Below are 16,928 nucleotides of genomic sequence, written 5' to 3'. Positions count from 1 at the left end.
ACTCTCTTATTCTTTTATTACACTTATTATACTCTTATTATACTTATTAATAGTACTTATTTCTCAAAGAGCTTTTTTTGAGAGAGGAATTGAGAAAAAAATAAAGCCACTGCTATGTGATGGCTTTCTCCAGGAGCTGGTTGCTAGTTGGGAGCATAACAAAGATATCTTCTCTGCTGCTTTTAAAGAGAGAGGGAGGGTAAAAAACCCAAACCTTTAACTAAAGCAAATATTTTTAGAAATCTACAGGAAAAAAAAAATACAGTTTTGTGAATGAACTTTTATTAGCCATTTGTACTACTATTTGGTATATGCATGCAAATCTAAATGTAAATCCCCTGTTCTTTATTTGAATTCTCTTTCCTACTTTTCTCAGTTGGTCAAAAGAATGTGGCAGAATGAGGTCTACCTCATTGTTGGCAGGTGTACACAGCAAAACTTCATTTTGTGATACACAGCCTTTAGACAGCAGCCAAGGAGCAAATTTTTGTAATGCGTAGTACTTTCATAGTTAATTTCATAGTGAAATTATAGCAACTTTGTTTGCATGCCAGCCTTTTTAAGCACATTGATTTCTTTAATAAGGGTAATTGTTGTAATCCATTGCTCTTAAATAGAATTATACTTCTTGGAAAATGACACACGAAGCAGCTCAAAGGCACATTAGACTCAGGAAATGGGCACTTTCTCCTCAGTATTTTTTTTAATGAGAAAACAGAATATTTGTTTCACTGCTATGACATAAGACCTTTCTTAAATGTTAATATTGCTTATAAAGCGATGAAAGAATTACTATTTTCTATATGACAGGAACTCACTGATTTCCTGGAATAATTCTTAAAAAATAGATCATTGGAATAGGTTGTTCTGCAAGCAGGAAAATTGTTACTTCCTTATCAGTCCATGTGTGTAAATGAGCTCCTACATGAAATAACAGAGATTCTGTAATGACTTATAGAATCATAGAATCATAGAATCGTAAGGGTTGGAAAGGACCTTAAGATCATCTAGTTCCAACCCCCCTGCCATGGGCAGGGACACCTTGCCCTAAACCACGTGGCTCAAGGCTCTGTCCAACCTGGCCTTGAACACCGCCAGGGACGGAGCATCCACAACCTACCTGGGCAACCCATTCCAGTGCTTCACCACCCTCACTGTAAAGAACTTCTTCCTTATATCTAATCTAAACTTCCTCTGTTTAAGTTTGAACCCATTACCCCTTGTCCTACCACTACAGTCCCTAAGGAAGAGTCCCTCCCCAGCATCCTTGTAGACCCCCTTCAGATACCGGAAGGCTGCTATGAGGTCACCACGCAGCCTTCTCTTCTCCAGGCTCAACAGCCCCAACTTTCTCAGCCTGTCTTCATATGGGAGGTGCTCCAGCCCTCTTATCATCCTCGTGGCCCTCCTCTGGACTCGCTCCAACAGCTCCATGTCCTTTTTATGTTGAGGAGGACACCAGAACTGTACGCAGTACTCCAAGTGGGGTCTCACAAGAGCAGAGTAGAGGGGCAGGATCACCTCCTTCGACCTGCTGGTCACGCTTCTTTTGATGCAGCCCAGGATGCGGTTGGCTTTCTGGGCTGCAAGCGCACACTGCCGGCTCATGTTAAGCAGTCTTTCCCAAAGGGGCATTCACAAGATCTCTCTCCAGGGATCTGTTTTCAAAACAGTTTTAGAAACTAAATAGCTCTAGTTTTCTACTCCTGTGTCAAATTTGAACTGATTTTTTAAAATACTGAAAAGAGACCTGACAGAAAACAAAGTCACATTAATCATATTTCCTTAGGGAACTTGGGTTCAAAATAGTACTACTGGTTAAGGGGCTCTAATTTCCTGATTTTGCATAAGATCAGGTTGAAGATACTAGCTTTTCCCACCACTCTTCCTCCTATATCTCTAGTATTTCTTATATGAAGGTAGTGTTGAAACTGAGAACTAGTTTCTGTGGCATCTTGTTTCTGTGAAGCAACCCCTAATAGCGGTAGTTTGAAAGAAAATACAGCAGGTGGTGTTACCATGGCAAGTAAGTTACCATAATGCTAGAAAGACACCAAAATACAGATCCTCATTTTTTGTCTTCCTGCTTTCCTCTTTACCCACATCCTATCCTACTCCTTCCTTAGTGATAAATGTACCAACTTGAATTAGTGTGCACTAACATATAGCAGCAAACAGAGTTAAAAAGGAACAAGTAAAAAAGCTTTCAGGTTACCACTGTGTTCCAGTCTTTTGGTATTTTTTGCCAGGCAGTATGGCTCTCTTTCAGCCTTGTTTCATGCCTCTCCATCTGTTGATCCAAACTATCATTCTCCTTCATATTTATAACTTCCTTAAGAAGGACACTCAATATTTTTTTGTCTTGATGGTAGAGATCCACTTTTTCTATAAACTGGCTCTTATGTTTTCGTCTGGGTTATGGCTTAACTCCAAACATTTTGTGCCTTCATGTACATGCAGCTGTCAACTAAAGAGCGGAGCACTTTATGGGTACCTCTCAGATACCTTAAATAGCTGCACTGTTGTTTGAAATCTGATACCACATCCCAAATCCCCTTGAATCAGTGGGAAGAGATTGCAGTTATCCCTTTGCTTTTGAGGACACTGCATTAATTCCATAGATAAGTTTTTACCAACAGAACATGTATTGTAAAAACTTAAGGAAGAAGCAATAAAACTTTCCTTTTTTGAAATAGATTCAGGCCATTGTAGGTAAGGGGAACTTAAGGAAGAAGCAATAAAACTTTCCTTTTTTGAAATAGATTCAGGCCATTGTAGGTAAGGGGAAAGGAGTATGGCTATACCCACTAAAATTTACAGTAGAGCTCCAGGAATGTTTGCATGTTTTCGAAAATCTGTTTAAAAAAATAAATATTGGCTAAAAATATTGTTAACCTTTGCATACTAGTAATTTAACACAAACATAATTTCCCCTGGTTTCCAGAAATTTTCCACCGTTTTGTGGATTGTCTGAGACTGTATCTCATGGGACTTTTTGGTGAGATGCACTGTATTGAAGAAAATAATAATGATCTAAGTTCTGTGCAAGAGTTTCACAGAAAAAGAAATATTCTCTATGTATTCTCAGGCCTGCATTTGCTCCAGAGTTTCCAGATCTGCATGTTTTTCCAGATACCTGCCAGTTAGATGTCAGGGCAAAATGTGGATAGGTACTGCTGTCATCATTGTAGATTGTCATTTCTGTGCAAAGGAAAGGTCCCTTAGCCTGGACCCCTGGGGCATGCTGTGAAATGCTGCAGCAGATCATTTAGATGCAGCCATGTATAACATGTAGAAACGGTCTATAAATGCATACAAAAGGTATATTAGAATTAAATTCCTTTTTATCAGTAATGATTATGTGTGTTACATAGCAGCCAAATACATATAGAATACAGGTATTTGTTGCTGAGCAAGGGATCAAAGAACCTATGGCTGTTTATTACTGTGGGATGACTGAGCTAAACCAGATTACTGAAAACATCCTTGAAATGTCTGGATGTTTAGTACCAAAGCTAGGCTGCTATATAGAGGAATATAGTTACAAATAATTTTGTAATCTGTAAACAGAACTTTAATTTCCCAGGCAAGTAGTGTACATATGATATATGGAGTTATTCTTTGATACACTTTTCCTAGTAATGTGTTTTAAACAATCAGTAAATAAGAGCTTGTTAATTAAAACAAAATTTTGATGAGTCAAGTATTTTACAGAAGACCAAACAGGAACATAGAATTAAAATTTCTCCTTTTTGCCTCCCAAAAACTAAACCCTACCTGTGTGAATTAGCTGCTTTTACCCTCCAGTCTCCCAAAACCTTCCATCTGAAACCTGTCCTTTTCTGTCTTCCCCTTTTTACTCTTCTTTGTCTGCGCTGTTTATCCATCTACTGGCTGACAGTGTCTTTACATCCAAAATGCAAAGCAGACAGATGGGCGTCTCAGGAAAGAACATGACCAAGAGCACCAGCATCGGTGGGGATATGTACACACTGGAGAAGAATGATGGCAGCCAGTCAGACACGGCAGTAGGCACTGTTGGTGGTGGTGGCAAAAAGAGACGCTCCAGCATTGGTGCAAAGATGGTCGCCATAGTGGGTCTCTCACGAAAAAGCCGTAGCACATCACAACTCAGCCAAACTGGTAGGAACTGGATTTTTTTCCCCTCTCAAATTATCATTTCAATGTACATAATGTGTATGTATTGTGGTTTAATCATTTGGATATCCCGTTGGAGTTACCTAATCAACAACATTCTACTAATGAAGAAAACGGTCAAACATCTTTTTTTCTCTGGACATTTACTAAACTGTTTTGTTGGTTTTTTTTGCAAAGATCCTTTTCAGGTTGGACTGAGGCTTTTATTTTCTGCTTGCTGGAACCTGCTTAAATCACTAATTCCTTGTTTCTCAGGAGCCAACATGAGCTGCTCAACTTCCGATTTGGGGGGGATCCTTACTGCAAGTTTCTGAAGGGTCACTGAAATGTTGCAAAATTCGTTTCTTTTGTCAAAAATAGTGTTTGTGTCTTTTAATATGGTTTTATTTGTTTGTTTGTTTTCACATCTGAACAGGCAACCTTATTTTGAAATGAAACAATCTTCCTGAACAAATTATGTATTTTATTGCTTTAGGACAACTGGTTTATTCCTCCAAAATTAATTTCTTTTCAGCTTATAAGCATATTTACAATGAGTATAAATTTTCCTCATTTCTGTTTACCTCAACTAAAATTTGATACTGAAATATTCTACCTAAGAAAAATGGAGTTTTTCTACTTTGAAGCCTAAAGCATTTATAAACTTACACACTTTTTTCCATTCCTCGTATTTCAGGGAAAATCCATATAATGCACTCTGAAAAGCTCTCATTGTCAATTGAGGAAGCTGTATAGGACAAGTGTATTTTACATAGAAAAATATAACTTGTATTTTAATGACATACATAAAGTGTTCAAGCAATTTATGTAGTTATGCATTTATATTTTTATATATATCAAGGTACATACATAAGATATATTGTATGTTCAGTATTTAAGCAAAACTGTTGTAACGTTGTCATAGGGTTCAACATAAGTTTATAGTGTTCAGCTCTGTGTGACCCCATTTGAAGGTCTCCATTGTGCTAACCGCCATTCAAACACTGATAAAGAGATTTTTCAGTTCACTGGAAAGCCTGCAGTTTATATTGTGAAAACAAAGTGACGAGAGTTTTAATCTACAAGAAAATGGAGCAAAATGATTTTCAATGTCAGAAATTGTGGTAAACTTTGTAAGTAAGAGAGGAAAGAAAAGGTAAGCAAGAGGGGTAAGAGTGCAGAGGGAGGAGGAGTACAGAAAGAGAGCAGAGAGCTTGAGTGTGTGTCTTAATGCAATACGACACAGGAGTGAATGAAGAGGGAAAAGAACGTATATAGTAAAAGCTCTGAATATCATGCAGACTCCATCAGTAGGCAAGTCTTTGCAGCAGTCTCATGTTTTACCAATTCACTTGTGAGTTATGGAAATGGCAGTTTTATATACATTTCTCTTTTCTCTGAGTTCAAATGAATGCAACGCAAAAGATTAATTCATCTTTATACAGATCTGGGAAGTGTCTGGTTGGGCAAGAAAAAAAATAACCAATTAACTCACCTAGAAATTTAAATTTTACTCGTGATAGTACATAGGTATGTAACTCTAATGTATTTGAATATTGAGTCTAATACAATACACTACAGTACTAGTTCTGATCTAATCTTGTTTCTCTTACTGTAAGAGACATTAAATTAAGGATGCCATCTCTTTTTATGTTGTTCAAGTATATCTTAGCACTAGCGAGAATCCGTATTGTATGGTTTGCCTAGATTTGATTTAAATACCATGCTGTCTTAGTTATCTGGGACTTTTGATCTGAAGTTTTTCTCTCTGTTATGTCCAATCAGTTGCCCAACAACTGATTAGATGCTCAAGTCAGGGAGAAATGTGAAATGTAATTCTTTCAAAAGTAATCAGGATCTCTTGACCTGTTGAATGCGAATGGGGCATTCTGAAAAACTCTTGAATAAGGAGCTGTATTTCAGTGCTGATAGAGGAGCAGCAGGAACAAGGAGAGCCCACACAGCTCTGGCTGGCAGCCCTTCTCCCTTGGCTGGTCCCTGGGAGAGGTCTGTGCCTGGTCTGGCCTGTGCCTAGCCTGGCTTGTGCCTGGCCCCGACAAGAGCAGCCAGTGCGTCTCCTGCTGCTTTCTGGAAAGGCCTCTCATGTATTGGTTGGATATGGGTTGTTTTGTAAAGCTGTTACCGCACGCCAGCTCCTGCTGCTCTATTTGACAGTGCTCCTCAGGGGCCTTTTCTGGTGGCCACACGTGGCTGCACCTAACAAGCCAGGCATCACATCATTTAAATACTTGGGTCATGCAAGCACACTGGTCATACAATGAGCAAACCTGTGGCCATGTGTCAGTGCCTGGATTAAGTATGTGTATGGTTGTGTGTCTCCAGTGACACAAGATGGTGACCTGTTAGGTGCATGAGGGTGAGGTCACATCACAAAGAAGTGTCTTGCATGTTTTAAGCATCTTTCACTATGAAGGCAGTGAGACACTGGAACAGGTTGTCCAGAGAAATCGTGGATGCCCCATCCATCCCTGGAAGTGTTCAAGGCCAGGCTGAACAGGGCTTTGAGTAACGTGGTCTAGTGGAAGATGTCCCTGCCTGTGGCAGGCGGGTTGGAACCAGTAGATCTTTAAGGTGTCTTCCAACCCAAACCATTCTATGATTCTATCCATCAGCACATCTTAAAGAAAATATTGGACACCAGTGTTATACATGAATGCTAGAGGCTTAAAACATGCAGTTAATATAGTTAATGAATGTATATATTTCCCTGGTTTATCTCATTGTGTTCCTGTTTTCAGATGGTAAGTGCCTGCACAAGAAATCATGTATTGGTACAAGCATTAATACAAGGTCTGGGATCAAAACACTAATGTGCTGTAGACATTCTGTAAGTACAGTGTTCTGGAGCTGAGAGGCAGGGGATACTCAGGTGGCACCCCAGAGAAACTGGTTGAAGTATAAAGGGTTCTTAGTTAATTTCTTAAGAAATTATGTCATTCAATTGATCAACTAAGTATTTCCTTACGTATCAGGCTTGAAAAGCATACAGATAACAATACTATTCTATAGAAAGTTGTGATCATATTTATAGCAACTAGGCTTTTGTAAACTGTGTGCTCATACAGAAGTCAGTGAAGAAATGCCTATCAGTAACTGAAACTTTTTTCAAGTGTTTTGTAAAGCATAATTGTATTTCAGTGATTTTCTTAATTCATATTTTATAACGAAATCTATGCCATAAGTTTTTCTGAACGTAGGTCGTCATAACTGTTTTCAGGTCTGTGAATCAGACTTAGAATAAATGCCTTAAAAGGTCCACTTTTACTGTCTTTTCAAATTAATATCATTCTATTTCTTATTATTTAGCATAATATTAAGAAATTGACACTCAAAATACCACAGAGTATTTTTTATTCTGGTCTGTAATTCTTTTAGTGTATTCAGGTAGGAACAGTTGTTTGGGTTTTTCCAGGTAAAGGGTATATTGATTTTTTGCTATAGGTGGGAGCAAAAGGAGCAACTGTTGTTGTTGTCATTATTATTGTTGCTGTTGTTATGGTTATTATTACTACTACTCTTGTTATTATTACCTAACAACAGTATTTGGACTTCATTCACCTATGACTAGTTTACATTCTTCAGAATATATATAATGCATAGTCTCTCCAGAGATAGAACTGAATACAGTTGAAATATGAAACAAACCTGAGTAAGCACTGACTTTCTCCTCAGACACACACAGTCTTAAATGCTTAGAAAATTGCTGATCCAGTAACATTGCTGACCAAGCCCATGAAGGGTAATTTATGAGAGTAAAATAATAGTTCAAGAAGTTGAAAAGATCTGAGCTCATTAACATAGGCAGTAGGAACTGATTTTTTCAGATTATTGTAGCAAGAGAATCCAAGTGTGTTCCCATATGCATTACATGAAAAGATCTTCAGTGCTGCTCTATGGATCACTATTGTTATGGGAAAGGAAAAAACAGAAAAAATGCAAGTGTGAAGACTATGGGAATACAGAAAACATGAATAAAAATAGATGAGAGTCATTCTCTGGTTTCTATTTCAGCTTAAAGGAGAGCTGTAATTTATTTTTTAGAAGTTCATATTCCTTTTAACAATGTGTATCATTGCTGTGATATTTCTTTCCTATTATTTGTTTTAATGAAAATTTTAGGTGTGAGGATATACAAGAACAGTATTTTGTGAACTTATTTAATGCATTTCAAAGCAACTTGGGGGGGGGGGGGGCGGAACCAACCTGGAAATTCCTACAATTTCTTTAACCTTGGAATCAAGCTGATGTTTGGATAACACAAAACTGATTTTATTTAATGTAACTTTTGCATAAGATAAGACTTATGTAAAAGACATGATACTATAGCATAGAGTGGCAAGGTAAATCAGAATTTATTTTAGTTCTGGTTCCTGTACCTTCTTAGTGCTACAAAAAGTAGATAAAGGAATAGTCCCTACAACTACGTCAAGCAAACATTCCTAGAAGCTAACATGTGGTGGGGTGGGAAGAGTTTATGTTGTAACCTTCAGTTCCTGATTCCACAGGCATTCTTCCTGGTGGAAAAGATGGTTTTCTTTACAGAGGAAAATAAAATATAAAATTTAAAGCCCAAGCAGCATCTTAACAATGTTTGCTTAGCTGTTCATACCTGGAGCGCAATCCTTTTCCTGCTGAGGAAACTGATGATCAGGTTTCCATACATGTGCAGACTTGTAACACTCTATTATATTTTTTAATGATCTTTGCCCTCTTCTGATTACACAATTTTAGATGTCCCTTTCAACTTACATGCACTGTATCTGACAGGTGGATACCTGGGTTTTTGTCTTCCCTTCTCTAGCTGACATTACTCCTTTAGCTGGGAAGATATTTTGTCTTTTATTTAGTTAGTCAAGACCTAACATGTTTGCAAGCTGATTATATTCAAAAGCCTAAGCAGTTTTATTTATGTTTTCAAGACTTTTTTTTTTTTTTTTTAGAATCTGGACCACAGCATGGATCATACATGCTAAAACATTTCCTCTGTGTACATACATTCAGTCACATGTACACTGTCAGAGACTGGGTCCTATGATGTCTTCAGGTAAATGATTACAACAGATGGCATCTATTAAAATATATGAGAAAAAGCATGCAACAGCATGTCTTGAGAGTGACCCATGCAGAAATGCCTACAGAAAGGTGTAACCATGTGTTTGAATAGAAACAAATTGCCTTTGTGTGTCTCTGTAGAGCATTACTCCAAGGTACAGTGCTCTGAAGGACCCTGCATATGTAAACCTAGCAGATGATGCTGGGGGTCAACTAACACTGCCTCAACTGCAGTTTCTCTGTGGCAACAAGGATGGAGTGAGGAGGCGGCTAGTCTCTCCTCCAAGTAACAAGTGATAGGACAAGAGGTAACAGCCTCAAGCTGTGCCAGGGAAGGTTTAGACTGGATATTAGGAAAAATTTCTTCACCTATAGAGAGATCAGGTACAGGCTTCCTAGGGAAGTGGTGGAATCACTGCCCCTGGAAGTATTAAAAAACTGTGTAGATAAGGCCCTCAAGTGACATGGTTTAGTGGTGGACTTGGCAGTCCTGGGGTGAAGGTTGGACTTGATGATCTTAAAGGTCTTTTCCAGCCTAGTTCATTCTATGATTCTGTGACATGTTGCTTCATGTAAGCTAACTACTCTTTCCAATAGGGGAATTCGCACAAGATAAAAGTTGTAGGAAAGCATTAGAAAACTACTGGAAAATTGTGCAAGGTCAACCAAAACATAGACAAGTATTAAACCCTAATAAAATCTCATTAGAACTAAAAACCTTTTTTTTTTTTTTTTTTTGTTTGTTAGTTTGTTTTGGTTTAATGACAAAGGTTCACCCTCCTTCAGTAAGCAAACTTTGGCAAGCTGCCCCATGAGGCATGAAGTTTATAGGGCTCTAAAAGTAGAGATTTGGGACAGTGTGTCATGGTGTTCAGAATTCCCTTATATAATTTATTTGAGCTCTCTTAATATCTTTTATAATTTTGGTGGGGTTAAATTATGGCATTTTATTAAGTTACATTTCTCTGTAGAAAATGCAAAAATCAGTTGATTCAGTGCAAACAAAATGATGATTGCCCTTGAGAGAATTAAAAAGCATTCATCAAAAAGAGGCATTTCCATTTTAACAAATTCTGGACAGATTCAAAGGGTAACCACAGTGAAACAATGTCGAAGTATTTTGAAATTTTGATATTTTATGGCTATATCGTTTCTTAGAAGAAATGGAAGAGAAGTAGGTCTCTCTGAGCAAAAAGCTTGAGTGGGATTTTATTTGCTCTGTGTGTTAAAAGCCAGAGTTTTGGTTCTATATGGTTAGCACGGTGTTGAAACTATGGTCTAAAGTGCTGTACTCATAAGTAGAATAGTCTGTTATGTCTGTCATTAAACAACCATGTAGCCTGTAGATCAATTTCTTCAAATACTGGAATAATTGTAGAGACTCTGTTGGGAACATCAGTCTTGGTTTTGTATGGAATTTCACATTTCTCAATTCAAAGTTCAGATTTATATAAAAAACAGTCTTCTACCACACATAACAGTACATATGTTTCCTACCAAAAAGAAGATGATTAGTCATTTCCAACAGTGGTAACTAAAGGAGGAACAACATTGAATGCTTTTCATTGTCTAAAATGAGATAGAATATAAGCAAATAACTTACTTAACTAAAAGTGTATTTGTTCTCATAATATACGTTGTTATTTTCTATCCCTGGAATTAATGTATGTGGCCAGAACTGAAATCATCATTCACTACTTTTAATCTGGCTATGTATTTCAATTTTTTTTTTTTATCATATGTATAATTCAGGTGGTTTGAAGCAAGCCATTTTTGGGGGATTTTATTTTCCTCTCCTCTTCAAGAGACAGATTGCTAATATTAATAAATTGCTTTAATGTGTAGAATTATACTTGTATCAGTATTCCTGATGTATAATCTGATTTAGTTTCAAAATAAACCCATATTACATTGATAGAAATATAGGATTAGCAGTTGACAAGGGATTAAGGCCAATTTGTCCTACTGCTCAGTTGGGAATTGTGACCTGAATCCTTACCAAAGAGAAAGTACCATTGTAATAAATACATTACCAGGAGCATTAATCAGCTTTTAGTAAATAAACTCTGGAGAGTATGCTAATAAATAAATAGACTCTAATTGCAAACTGAAAAGGCTGACTATGCAGGCTTTTAAATGTATTTTACTAAGGTGATAGATTTCTTTAAATTGTTTTCTTCCACATGTAGGAAAAGACTAGGAAAGAAGATAAGGCAGTACAAAATTTTTGCACCTCTCCTCAATGGATTTTCTGTGGAGGAAGTAGGTATATGTTTGAGTCCTCGTATTTTCATAAAGCTTATGTGAGAGAAGGATACAGTGAAAAGAAATACATAGCTGAGGTGTGGACTAGGTGAGGACTTCGGACTAGATGACCTGCAGTGGTCCCTTCCAACCTCAACTATTCTGTAATTTCTGTGTCAGAAATGAACTCCAGGCAGTGCTAGCTGTGATCTTACAGAAGTCCTCTGGAAGAGACTTCTCACACACAAAGTGTGGGAGACACCTTATGTCATATATAAACAGAAATCTCAGGCACATGAGAAGGAAGTCCTTTGGTAAGAGTAGAAAGTAAGAATAAAAGGCTTGATTTGGGGACAAAATCTGCAGACGGTACACCAACTGAGAAATACTGCTCAGTCACAAATTACTCATTGAACTTCCTCTCTGTAATACGTACTTACCAACTCAGTGAGATACTCACCTGTGAGATGTCCTGCTGACTGTGATAGAAGTAAAACTAAATTCCCTGTTTGTAGGCATTTATATGAGTAAAAACCTCTGCTTACATTTCCAAAATCATTTTCTGTGTTGCCAACCCTTTCCTTAAAAAGCCACTTATATTACCTTTTGATGTCATTATTAATGGGTAAAAAGGAGAAAGCTGTGAGATCAGAATGTTTAATTTGACCTTCCACAAGATTTTATTCTTTCTATAATTAGAGGTAAAAATAGAGAGAGAAATGTAGGGTGATCTTTCTTGGCAAAAATACCACTAAGCTATCTTTTCTTATTGAAAGCAGAAGAATTCTCATAATATCCCTGCTAAAAAAATACACATATCATCAAAAAAACTTTAAAGCTGTTTTATTTGTTTTCACGGTAAAGAAGTTTGTTCTTTGTGTTGTTACATAAGGAAAACCCATCACAGGCCTTCCAGAATTAGTTCAATCTAGAGAGCATTTCTTTTTTTAGGCTATGTGAGACCTATTCAACAGAATAATGTAGGCTTTCCTTAAGGAAGCTTCAATTTGAAAACTCCTTTGGGAATTTTATAATCCCTTAGTTAACATGTGATATATGTGGATTTCTTGTCGGATAGTCTGTGAAAGAGTGCTCTGACTTCATCCTACTGAAACTTCAGAGTGAAAAGAATAACTTTATAGGGCAATTTCATATATGGGCAATCATTCAGTTTTCAGATCGCCTGAAATATCTATGATACTTCCCTGCAGTTACAGTTTAGTGTAGCTATGTAGCTTATACTTCAGGGAAGAAAATTCAGTTTTACTTTTTTCCAGTTGAAGACTTTTTACATAGCCACCTTAATGTTTACTTTTTGCATTGTTCCAGAAGGTTATCCTTCTACACATTCTACACATATCCTCCTACACTTCTACTGATCTACACATTCCTCTATGAAACACCTTCACTAAATAACAATGTGCCATGAAGGGAGATTTACTTCAGATCTCCAAAGGCCAGCAGGAAGTTGTACTTTGCTCTTGGACAGTTATCAGAAGTGTGGGTTTAGCACCAAAAATAAATAAATATGATGTATATATTTACAGATTCATTAGGGTTGCATCTTTTTTAATTTAACATTTCATAATAATACAGGATTTCCTTCCTTGTACTTAAATGGAATGCAGTATTAAAGGTCCTTTAGCAAGTCATATCTCAATATTGAATTTATGCCTTTAACACTACCTTTGCCATCAGCAATACTATTAATACCCTTTTGACAAATGAAATATTTTTCTAATCATAGAAGGTAATTTATAAAACAATTACCTGAAACTAAAAATCATGAAAATAGCCCGAAAAGGAAAGGTGGTATTAGAGTCATGCTTTGCAGACTAATTCAGAACAGCTCTCTGGCCTCGACTGGTTTGCAACTTAGGTGGATGTTGCAGTATTAAAAAAATTAGTTTTGCTGCACTCTCATATTGTCCATTTCAACTGTCTGTTGCATGCCTGTATTATAAATAAGAGTAATCTGTTCTCTTCATAGGATAAAATGGGGAGGTAAACATTATAGTACTTCTGCTTTCAAACATTGCACGAGATATACAGCTCATGGGAAATCATTCAGATACTGAAAATACAGTTGTGGGGGCTCTTCATGCTTCTGGGCTCTATGTGCTGATGTCCCTCATAATGAACTGGGATATGCCTCCTAGACATCTCCAGACCATTTAGGTTGGTTTCGTCCTCCATGGAAGAAATGTGATGATGCTATCACTCAAAACTTATATGTGCCACTAACAGAAAACTCTTACGGGAGAAATTATATTAACAACAGAATAATTTAAAATTAGCTAAGTGTATCAGTGATAATTCACAGAAAATACACAAGCAACCATTGGATCAGGAAGCTGAATCTTCTACTCACAAACAAATTACCCTAAGCATTAGCATACACTTATGGCTCTCTTATCAATCTTTATTTGGTTTATTCTGTCTTCTTTTTTTCTTTTTTTTGGGTGCTAGCAAAAACTTCAGTTTGCAAAATAATGTATGTCAGGTATGTGTCAGATGGTATGTGCCAGGTACTCTCAAAGAAAGTGCAAAATGTTTTAGTTTTCTCCAGCAGGAGAGGGGCTCTGAACCCAGACCTCCCTTCATCATGGATATATTCTCTTGATTTCAATATATGAGAGATTCGGTTTCTGCTTCTCTAGAGATATAATAAAAAAGAGCAGTGGCCAAAACTACATTTCTTGAGCAGAGTCCTGCAGCTGCAGTTTGTAAAGCTTACCAGACTTGTTCCTGAGGAAGAATGTGCAAGACCTGTGTTTTCTGAATGCTGATGTGTAGGATGGGTCCCTGCTGTCTCCATGCTGGCAACAGCCAGTAGCTTCTCCACATACACAGAATGAAAATTAGATGGAAAATTAGGATAATAAAGCTGATTTTGAGGAACTTAGGCACTATAAGCCAGATTTTTCAGGTTTATTTCTTAGGAACAAGATGCCGAATTCCTGTGCATTGAGGCACTTGTATCCTTTTTTAAACCAGTTTTTTTATTCATATCTGACTTTTGCAGTCTGTACAGACAAGCAAGACAAACACAGGGGAGTATAAGAGAAGAACAGAAAAGAGAAGTTACCTGAGACCAGCAGATGTCAATGGAGAGCGAGAATATAAACCTAAAATAAAACTTTTCAAGTCCCTATTCCATGATTTAGCAACAACAAAAAAAGAATTTGTGAAATTAGTTTTATGTCCTTCTGGGTGTATATTGTGCTTTTTAACTATGAACAAATCCAGGTTAATTTTTTTTCTTTTTTTTTTTTTCTTTTTCAATTTGATGAAGTAAAACACATCCTTATACTTTGCAATTGCCAAATGCTTTGGCAATGTATAGTGAGGGTTTTAAAGACATTACAAGCACATCTAAATTCAGTGGAAACTTGAAAATCTAGCTCAGGGAGTGCACTGGTGAACTGTATATTTTTGCCACAGTTTTTTTACATTTTCGTAGTTTACAAGCGAGGAATTCCTCCAAGATTTTTTTTTTTAAGTATCAGTACAAGTTTTATTATTGCATTTTGATTACTGCTTGACCAGATTGGTAGGATTTTCTCTAATACTGTTAGCTATATATGAGTTCGGTTAAACTCTCTCTTCCTGCTCAAGAGAATATATTAAAAGGAGCAAAAAAACTGTCATTGAGAACATGTCACAGAAGGAAGAATACATGTAAGTTGTTCTTAAACCATTCCAAACAGAGCATATTTAGGAAAAGGTGAATGATTCCTTAACAAAGGCAAAGGTTTATTTTTTTCCTCATCAGCTAAATAATTTGTGTTATGGTTCTTTGTGTATCTGCATAAGATAATGCATAGATTCTTTGGGAGATATTATCTTTGGAGTCCTACATTTTATTGTAAAGTAACCAAAACATAAGTATTAGCACTGGGAAGGGGTTTGCCTTTTTATACCCATTTTTAGTTTTGCCTATGCTTGCAAGTGCTTGTGTAAATGACACTGATTTTTTTTACTGACATGATCTTTTAATTGCAATATGAAATGTTAAACTGTATATGTTATCCTACATGAATTAAAACTCTGCATTCAGGTTTTATCTCATTTTGTATCTACAGTACTATAAGTTTTCCTTTGTCTAGGCAGAACTTAGTGCCAGCGAAAATTATTTTTAGCTCAGTCTATGAAATCACATTGAGACTTAATTGAAAATGTTCACAGTAATAAGTACTCTTCTTGTTACTATTTGCTGCAGTAAGACCTGTCAAGAACAGATTTGTACTGTGAAGGAAAAATTACTTTCTTCTGATTAACTAAATTAATTGTTACCAACATTACTTAGGTCTTTTTATAAGGTGGATATGTTAACTATTTTCGAAAATGTTAAATTAATGCAATATTTGGTGTTAAACCTGCAGTTGTAAGGTAGTGCCATATTTAACTAATATATTACAAGGAAAAGATAACATAGTAATACCTTACAAAATAAAACTGATTTTTATAGAAACTCTGTATTGTAGATGTTCTAAAATCTGTAAGTTACATGTTCTAGCAAGACAGTAGTCTACTTTTGTTTTAATATAGCATAAAATTATTCTGTGATATATGAACACCAAGAAAAATCTTTACAGATCTGTTTTAATTTAACAACTGAATTTATTTACTCATTGATTTCTGAATTTTATCAGCAACAAGATTTTTTTTTCAATAAGCATTCATATAAATATTCTGACAATTAAACGTCAACATTTTATAATTTTGACATCAGTTTTTAATATTTGTTTTATTATTTTCAGTCAAGAGTATGCAAGATTGGGAAATAGTTTTGAAACTTTAAACTCATAGTTTGGAATCCTTATATTGTGAAAATTCATGAATCCTAAAAGGGCCTTCAGAACTAAAGTAGGACCACTGTTGAATTTGAAGGTCTAGTTAGTAGCATTGTCTGTGTTTCACTAAAATGTGCTTTTTCTTGAATAAGGTAAAGAACTTGTTCCCCCTGCTACCAGCTGTATTTCCTTGTTGCGTCGCTCTTTCTCAGTTAAATATGTCTTATTTGTTTCTGCAGAGCAGACATTTCAGTTGGTTCCTTGGTAGAGTTTGTAGGCAACTGAAAAGTTGTTTTAGTTCTTGATCTGTGTATATCATGAATTGCATTACTTGACTGAAAATTGAGCTCCAGAGGATTAAAATAAAATTCACTTATATGAACATTTCTAACTTTGAGGAAGAAAAAGGTTTAGGCAGACTGTTTTATTATTTGTCTGTTGTAAAGACATTCTGATTTTATTTTTGAAGTTAAATTATTTACAAATGTTGGAAATTAGCTGTGTACATATGTTTGCTATTAAGCACATGAGTAGTTCCACTGAAGGTTGTGGTGCATTTGAGGGATGCTGACCACAAAAGGAGGAAAGACATATGAATCCACTTTTCACACTAAAGCAATCCTGCTTTCTGCTTCAGCTATCTTTCTTTGCTAAGACCGCTGCAGGATGAGAACTGAA

At 36.3% G+C, this 16,928-nt stretch overlaps 1 protein-coding gene across 18 annotated transcripts in view; it reads left to right on the top strand.

The window, feature by feature from the left end:
- RIMS2 (regulating synaptic membrane exocytosis 2) overlaps window positions 1-16,928 on the top strand; it is a 451,752-nt gene that overhangs the window by 395,585 nt on the left and 39,239 nt on the right. For all 18 annotated transcript variants that reach the window (XM_030495413.1, XM_030495423.1, XM_030495280.1 and 15 more), the window contains one exon: window positions 3,902-4,143. In XM_030495413.1, coding sequence (XP_030351273.1) covers window positions 3,902-4,143 — 242 coding nt within the window. The remainder of the gene's footprint in view (window positions 1-3,901; window positions 4,144-16,928) is intronic.

Source organism: Strigops habroptila, chromosome 1, assembly GCF_004027225.2.
Source record: "Strigops habroptila isolate Jane chromosome 1, bStrHab1.2.pri, whole genome shotgun sequence".
NCBI lineage: Eukaryota > Metazoa > Chordata > Aves > Psittaciformes > Psittacidae > Strigops > Strigops habroptila.
Note: the sequence above shows the minus strand (reverse complement) of the source record. Positions and strands in the feature narration are given on the sequence as shown.